At 44.7% G+C, this 8,772-nt stretch overlaps 1 protein-coding gene across 1 annotated transcript; it reads left to right on the forward strand.

Annotated features, from left to right (window-relative positions):
• Positions 1 to 260: 260 nt before the first annotated feature.
• On the forward strand, positions 261 to 2,129 carry psmb11b (proteasome 20S subunit beta 11b; the record flags this gene model as incomplete). Its single annotated transcript, XM_084066156.1, has 2 exons — positions 261 to 649; positions 1,796 to 2,129. Coding segments are annotated over 2 exons (723 nt in total), but the record flags the coding sequence as incomplete, so codon positions are not given.
• Positions 2,130 to 8,772: the final 6,643 nt, after the last annotated feature.

Raw genomic sequence — 8,772 nt, forward strand, 5'->3', positions numbered from 1 at the left:
AGCTTGTAGATCTGCTATTTTCAAAGGTTTTTAGTATTATTTCTTTACTTGTGAAAACTTGTGAAATGGGACATTCTGTAAAAAGTGTACTTTCTACTTTTGGTACTTTAAGTACATTTTGGTACCAATACTTTTTAAACTTTTACTCAAGTACATTTTGAATTCCGGACTTTTACTTGTAACAGAGTATTTCTAAATTGCAATAGGCCTATTGATACTTTTACTCAAGTAAGAAATGTGAGTAATTTTTTCCACCACTTTTTGATGGTATACCTCCTCTCCCCTCAGAGCCTCTGCCCTTCCCCATGGCCCACGGCACCACCACCCTGGCCTTCATCTTCCAGGGCGGCGTGCTGGCCGCCGCCGACACCCGCTCCAGCTGCTCGGGCTTGGTGGCGTGCCCCTCCGCCCAGAAGATCATCCCCATCCACAGCCACCTGGTGGGCACCACCTCGGGCACGTCGGCCGACTGCGCGCTGTGGAAGCGCATCCTGTCCCGAGAGCTGCGTCTCTACCAGCTCCGCCACGGCCGGTGCCTGTCCACCGCCGGCGCCGCCAAGCTCCTGGCGCACATGCTGCACCCCTTCAAGGGCACCGAGCTGTGCGTGGCCGCCACGCTCTGCGGCTGGGACGGCGGGGACGTCGACTGGTACCGCGGGCGCGGCGGCGGTGATGGCAGCGGCGGCGGCAGTGAGAGAGAGAACGCAGAAGCAACGGCAAACGACGTGGCCCCAGGGGTAGGCCTGTTAGAATTATTACATAATCGTCTAATCGCAATTATTTTAGATGATCGCGGTTATTTTTGCATAATCGTCATAATCGTTTCCGTGTTGAAAAATGTTCACACATTTTCAAATATAAAAAAAAAGCAGAAATAGCAGATCTTGTAAGCTTGTAGGTCAGCTATTTTTTACATGTATGAAATTATTAAAAATGTCAATTATGTCTCTGTATATTTAAGTTATTTGTCACTAGACCATACCCGGTCGGCGCATCCGTGGGGGGATATGCGCACATGATCTGGCAACCCGGGAGGCGACATTGTTTGACACATAAACACTAATAAGAAGCTGAGATTTGATGAAAGCGAAAAATGGGCTTCACAGTTAAGTTCAGATGGTAATGGTCAATGGCTGTGTGCAAAATCAGAGCAATTGGTCCAGCCAGTGAGGAGAACCGGGTTGTGACACCACTACAAACAAACAAACAAACAAACGGACACATGGACACACAGAGGTTACTAGAATTATAGTAGGATATCTGCCTTGTGCAATTTTTGATTACGAAGCCTAAAAGGCAGAAGACATAAAAATGTATTCATAATGTTCCAATGTTCAACGACAAACACACAATTAAAGGTTTCATGACATTCATTTTAATTTAATTAATTATTTTGTTTTGTTTTATGACCTCAATTACACCCAAAATACCTGAACTTTGGACAAGGCAAAATCCCTCAACAGCGACAACCGCAGGCAAAGATTATTTTTTTTCATTGCGGTTGAAAAGGCTTAAGAACACAGAGAGAAAAAAAACCTGCCATGGCTCACTGGTGTGGATTAATCAGTTAAAACATTTGAATACACGTTTGAAGGACCATGATAAAGACTTTTAAAGCGTTGCAAAACTGAATGTCATGATACCTTTAAATCGTTAATCGCAATTATTTGAGTGACAATTAATCGTGAACTTTAATGTGTAATCGTTGACAGCCCTACGCAGCAGGGGACGGTTCGGAAACCGAAGTCTCTCTGCCGGCAGCAGACGCCGCGGACCGCCGCGGCGCCGGACCCAGCCTGTACTACGTGTGCAGCGACGGCACTCGCCTGCAGGGGCGGCTCTTCTCCGTGGGGTCCGGGTCGCCCTACGCCTACTCCGTGCTGGACGGGTCGGTGCGATGGGGCCTGACGGACGAGGAGGCCGTCTCGTTGGGCCGGGAGGCCGTCTACAGAGCCACGCGCCGGGACGCCTACTCCGGGAACTGCGTGGACGTCTACCACGTCACCGCCAAGGGCTGGACGCGCAGACCCAGAGAGGACCTCAAAGAGGAGTTCTACAGAGAAGAAGAGCGGGAGGCGAGACGACTGAGACAAAGAGAGGAAGAAACGAGAGCTCACACCAAGGCATAACTGTGGTTATGCTTATGCATAACTGTGGTTATGCACATGTGGTTCTCAAACTTTTTCATGTCAAGGACCCCCACATTGACACTAATTAGCCCGTGGACCCCCCATTTGAAAAGATATGCCAAGGACCCCCATAAGAGAAGATTTGTATGTCTCTAGCAGTGATTTTCAACGATTTTCATTTCAAGGAACCCCAGTTTGACATGCATTAGGCTACGGACCCCCATTTAGTGGCATTTCTATGTCTGGGACCCCAATTTATATTGTGAAATGTTAATTTAACTCTGAGAGTGTACACATGGAACAAAATGGATCCTAACGGGTCCATTTGGTTCCATTTGTACACTCTCAGAGTTACAGACCCATAAGGGTCAAATATGGGTTGACTAACTATCTGTCATTTAGCTGGGGACCCCATGGAACTCCCTTAAGAACCCTTGGGGATCCCCGGACCCCACTTTGAGAACCAATGTTCTACAGAGAGCGGGCGAGACGACTGAGACAAAAAGAGGAAGAAACGAGAGCTGACACGAAAGCAGCATAACTGCCGCAGTAAAGAAATGAACTGAAAAGGGTGGGGGGGAGATGGAGTAATAGAGGCAAAATGTCTTGAAGGGACACGATGGCATCTTAGTGGCAGATAGCAAATTAATGAGGGACTGGCAGTAGTATCCTCCAGGCTATTTCTGAAAGTATTTGGGCTTGCATACATCGGGGGCCCGCTCATAAACAGCTGATGCGATGCTTGCAGTGGCCATTAAGGCATCTAGACCGGGAAAGGTATCCATGTCATTTGAGATGTCTGTTAAAAAATAGCAGATATACAAGCGCAGAGAGTTTGAAAAATCGTGAAAATGTGTGCAGTTTTTTTGTTATATATTTTGTTCCAGGGACCCCCAGAAGCAAAGATTTTTGTTAAAAATGTTCTTTCAAAAAACATATGTATTCAAAGATTTGCACAAATGTTCAAGATTTTTCGAAAGATTGCAGATCTACAAGCTCATAGCGCGGCACCGAGTGCCGCGCTATGAGCTTGTATAACTTATTTTTTTGAATAGCCCGAAGTATAAAATAATGGTTACAGCTAAAAATTACCTAAAACGACACGGATGCGTTCCCGGTCTCAATGAGTTAAAAGAATGTATTACACTGTGTACGCCTTGCAGACTGGCTTTTTCCCATTTAGGATGTTGCAGCATTATTATTATGAGTCATTCCAAGCATGTTTGTGTGGGTCTCACACAAACAAATGTGTGGTACACTCCGTACCTTATACACCACTGTTTCTCAACCTCGGGGTCCGGGGACCACCAGGGGGTCCAAACGGACACTCTGAGAGCCTTTAACCCATTAAGACCTGGAATCTGTGTCATTTTTAGATTTGAGCTAAAAAGCATAATTTTACACTTTGGGCTATTCAAAAATAGCAGATCTACAAGCTCATAGCGCGGCACCGAGTGCCGCGCTATGAGCTTGTAGATCTGCTATTTTTGAAAAATCGTGAAAATGTGTGCAAATCTTTGAATATATATATTTTTAAAGCGAATATATTTAACTCAAATCTTTGCTTCTGGGGGTCCTTGTAACAAAATATTTTGATGGGGGTCCGCGGCCAAATACATATCATTTTGGGGGTCCTTGACATGAAAAAGTTTGAGAACCACTGATATAGAAACATACGTTTTTCAGAAAACTGTTTTAGGGATTTAGGAGACATGTAGAATCGGCTTATGGTTGGTTAAATGGAACGTACAAATGGATTTGGTTTTGATTTGTACATTTTTAGAGGTCCGTGGTCTAACGCATATTAAGACTGGTGTTCCAATTGGAATTAAAGAAGTTGAGACTCACTGCCTCGCAGCGGCTTCATTTGGATAAGGGTTTAAATGAAAGTGAACTGTAGTATGTTGAGGAAAGTCAGGGGAACCAGAAGCATGTAAGAGTGAATAGGGAGCAACTTTTTTGCTCCATGGATAATTGTCAAGGTGTCGAACACTGAAATTCGCTCCTCTGGCAGAATCCTTCCTTCAAGAGTTTTTCTTTTCCGTGGCCGTCGCCGTTCAATAAAATGAAATGCTCTTACGCTGATGGTGCTTGTTCATTCTGTTTAAGCAGTGTTGTATTAAATTACTTTGATTAAACCTGCTACTTCAGTGACCAGAAAAAAAAACGCTCCCTAACCCCGTTTTTTAAGGTGAAAGAAACTGTTGGTTTGTTCATTTTCACTTGGGGAATTGCTTTTATGACTTCAGGGGGGTAAAGCCATATAGTGTTACTGTAAGGGGTTTCAAGGGCATGCGGCTGTATAGACACCATACGGTAGGAGAATTCAGAGCATAACAATGACTTTTATTCCTAAATTTACCACAGTAGTAACCTCACTTTACACTGGGAGCTATACTGTGCCAAGAGAATGATGATACTTGAAGTTCAACCTAGTTCACGCGTGGGTGGTGTGTGTGTGTGTGTGTGTGTGTGTGTGTGCGTGTGCGCGTGTGCGTGTGGGCGTGCGTGCGCGTGCGCGTGCGTGCGTGCGTGCGTGCGTGTGGGTGTGCGTGTGCGTGTGCGTGCGTGTGAGTGTGTGGGTGTGGGTGTGCGTGTGCGTGTGCGTGTGCGAGTGTGAGTGTGTGTGTGTGTGTGTGCGTGCTAGCGTGTGCGTGCGTGCATGTGTGTGTGTGTGTGTCTGTTCATGTGTTTCAAACATTTTTCAAAGACTTCGAAAATGTCCACACGTTTTCAAACATTTCTAAAATTGACGATCTATACAAGCTCCCAATGCTTGTAAATAACTAATTTAGCTGTTTTTGAATATATTATAAATAGGTCTTAAAGTAAGTAGGGGCAGCGGTGGTCTAAAGATTAGAAGGTTTTCCGGTTCAGAAGGGTTGAGAAGTGAAAGAGCAAAACATTCACTTCTCAACCCAGTTCTGTTTTTAATGATGTTGCTGTTGGTCAGAAACCTCTTATCTCCCATATTCTAACTTTCTGTGTTTTTCCGTTAATTAACGCCCTACTTGATCATACTACAGCATCACACAAACGCATCAAAAGCAGCAAAACCGCAAGCTCGAAACGCGACGCGAAGCGACACGTTTCGAGCTTGCGGATCTGCTGCTTTTGATGCGTTTGAATTTGAATCCTGAAAAGAAACAGTTTCGGACATATGAGGTTTTCACCCGACAGAGACGATGAGCAACAGTTTGTTTTCTTTTACGAGTTTGCCGAATGATTCTTTGCTTTCGGGTCAAAAAAAGAAACAACAATTCCAGCCAAGCCAACATATTAACCCATTAAGACCTGGAACTGTGTCATTTTTAGATTTGAGCTAAAAAGCCTTATTTCACACTTTGGGCTATTCAAAAATAGCAGATATACAAGCTCATAGCGCGGCACTCGGTGCCGCGCTATGAGCTTGTAGATCTGCTATTTTTGAAAAATCGTGAAAATGTGTGCAAATCTTTGAATTATATATTCTTAAAGCGAACATTTTTAACTCAAATCTTTGCTTCTGGGGGTCCCTGGAACAAGATATTTTGATGGGGGTCGGCGGCCCAATACATATAATTCTGGGGGTCTTTGACATGAAAAAGATTGAGCACCACTGATATAAAAACCGGCTTCAGGTCTCAATGGGTTAAAACGATCAACGTTGTTGCAAAACCGTCAAGAATTAGCAAACCACCAACACCCACTCCAGTGGATCGGAGCATAGCCAACAGTATAATGCTTAATTCATATGCGCTATCATACGAAAGTGTGTGAACCAGGACGAAGACAGTGGTTGTCGGTGGTGGAAAGTAACTAAGTACATTTACTCAAGTACTGTACTTAAGTACTTAATGTGTAGGTACTTTTACTTTACTTTGGAGTATTTCCAATGTTCAATACTTTTACTTCTACTCCATCTCAGGGACAAATATTGTGCTTTTTGCTCCATTACAATTATTTGAAAACTTTAGATGCTAGTTACTTTGTAGATTTGAATTATTATTACAAAACTTATATTAACCACCTCAGCCCTATTTACATGACCTAGATCTGCAAGCTCACAACGTGTCGCGTCGCATACATTTGTGTGTGCGTGTGCGTGTGCGTGTGCGTGTGCGTGTGTGCGTGCGTGCCTACGTGTGTGCGTGCGTGCGTGCGTGCGTGTGTGTGTGTGTGTGTGTGTGAGAGAGAGTAAGTGGGTGTGCTGGGAAAACAGCATCGACGCTCAGCAAACACCCTGGATAAATGAAACACATTTTAGAAAGCATGCTTGTGTTTTTTACCATGCTGCTAGTCCGTAATTATATACACGTCATGTATTCAGATATTGGTAATAATGTAGAGCCCCGAGCACACCGCAGGCAGCGACAGCTCCAAATAGGGCATGTTTGTAAGATGTTGGGATAGTGAATTTGCACTTGTTCCCTAGCCTGCTTCTCTTTTTTTTGTTTTTTTTTTTTTTTCATCAGGGTTCAGGATAGATGTCTGCTGCCACAGACGGCCTTATGTTCTTGCCTTAGTCTTGCTCATTATGGTCTTGTTTGTCATTCCTTTATCAAATACGAGTTACTCGTCAAAGGCAATACTAACACAGCTTTTTCTGTAAGCTTTTTAGTTCAAAGCGTGTCGTGTGCGTGTGTGTGTGTGTGTGTGTGTGTGTGTGTGTGTGTGTGCGTGTGTGTGTGTGCGTGCCTGTGTGTGTGTGTGTGTGTGTGTGTGTGTGTGTGTGCGCGTGCACACTGACAAGCTGACTAAAGCCCTTAGTGGCAGAGGCGTTATAGAGGCTAGAGGTTATATCTGTAGATCAATAGTGTTGATGTTTGATAGCGTGCATGCCAGCCTGCGTGAGTGTGTGCGTGAGTGCGTGCGTGCGTGCGTGCGTGCGTGCGTGCGTGCGTGCACACTCACACGCACGGCCATGTCCAAATATCGACCCTGCATGCACAGATTTGGGAGACGCTGGCCTGAACTTATTTTAACGCTGTGCCAAAAGTATCACGATATTCACATTTATCGGGTCATTTATGTAAAGTTATACATTATTGATCCTGTTGGAGAAACTCATCCTCTGGATTTGACCTATCCTAACTGATAAGATAAGATATACACAATATATTTGCATATACACAAACACACATGCGCGCGAGCGTGTGATGCAAGCAAGGTGTTGGGCAAGACGGGTCTGTATCCATTTTATACCCATCTGGAGACCCCTGATGTCATACATATGATGTCATAGCACTGACATCATAGACTAGCCTCTAGGTACTAACTATGGTAGTGGGTACCGTGCGGAGTACTCTGACAACAGGTACGAGTACTTTGAGCACAAGCACAACAGGTATTGCATAGCCATAATACAGTCTATCAATAGTGAAAAAGTCTTACCGTATCTAAATATTAATATAATGATACAGTCTGTGAATGAACATAACAGTGAAATGGTATTAGGAACAGTGGGCATGCCACTGAGCCTATAGTGCCTTGCTCAAGAGCACTGGCAGGAGTATGTTTTTAACGTGTGTGTGTGTGTGTGTGTGTGTGTGTGTGTGTGAGTGCGTGCGTGCGTGCGTGCGTGCGTGCGTGCGTGCGTGTGTGTGTGTGTGTGTGTGTGTTTTTTATTTCGGGAGGAAAGCCACACTAACACAAGGAGAACATATAAACTGTACTCAGAAAGAAAGAAAGGCTTCTGTAGGGGACCTCCTTGAACCCGGGACATCCTGCTCTGCTGTGAGGCAGCAGCTATAACCACTGAACAGCCATTACAGTCATTATGTCTGTCACGATCTGCCCCTGCGGCCTGCGCTGCCTGCCTCTGCCCCTGCCCTGTGTACTGTGCCCTTCCCTGTCCAGTGTGTTCTGCTCTGTGGTGACTATGCCCAGTGTGTCTTCCTCATAGACTGTATAAAAAGAAAAAGAAGCTACGCCATTGCTTTCTACAGACCGTAAATGAAGCCGATAGGCTTGGACAGAAATAAATTGGGCCCCTTCCTTGCTTCCTTCACAGGTGTTACCAATGACACTAATGAAGGCTCTGTTCCATTTAGTGTAGCACGGTGGTTCTCAAACTTTTTAATTTCAAGGACCCCCATAACTCTGAGAGTGTACATACACTCTCAGAGTTACACCCTCTCAAGGAACCATGAGGGTCCCTGGACCACACTTTGAGACCCACTATTTCTAGTGAGCCAACATGCACAATATCAGCACCCTGACTCTGTTTGACCAGCATGGAACAGAGCCTTCATTAGTATCATTGGTAACACCTGTGAAGGAAGTCAGAAGAGACCCAAAATGGCTGCTGTGCATAGAGCCTATTGTTCAGGAATTTCAAATACCGCCACCTTTCAATATCGCGTCATATCGCGTCATATCCTGCAGAATGCCACCAGACCAGTATTGGTTGGGTATAGCTTGTCAATCAAGAGCGGGGGCGGGGAATGAATGCTGTTGGTTGTGTAGCTTGTCAATCAAATCATCCCGCCCCTCCTAGAGCATAGCCTACTTTATCGTCAATTTTAAAATAAATGGGACTATAATTTACCAAAACGCATATCATGATGATTGAAAGGAGACTTTAAACTAGCGACTGGAAGCATATAGTATTTATGACAATGTGTATTAAGGAGATAAATTATTTCTGACACCAGCAGGAGTA

This window comes from Gymnoscopelus microlampas, assembly GCF_963454915.1.
Source record: "Gymnoscopelus microlampas genome assembly, chromosome: 9".
NCBI lineage: Eukaryota > Metazoa > Chordata > Actinopteri > Myctophiformes > Myctophidae > Gymnoscopelus > Gymnoscopelus microlampas.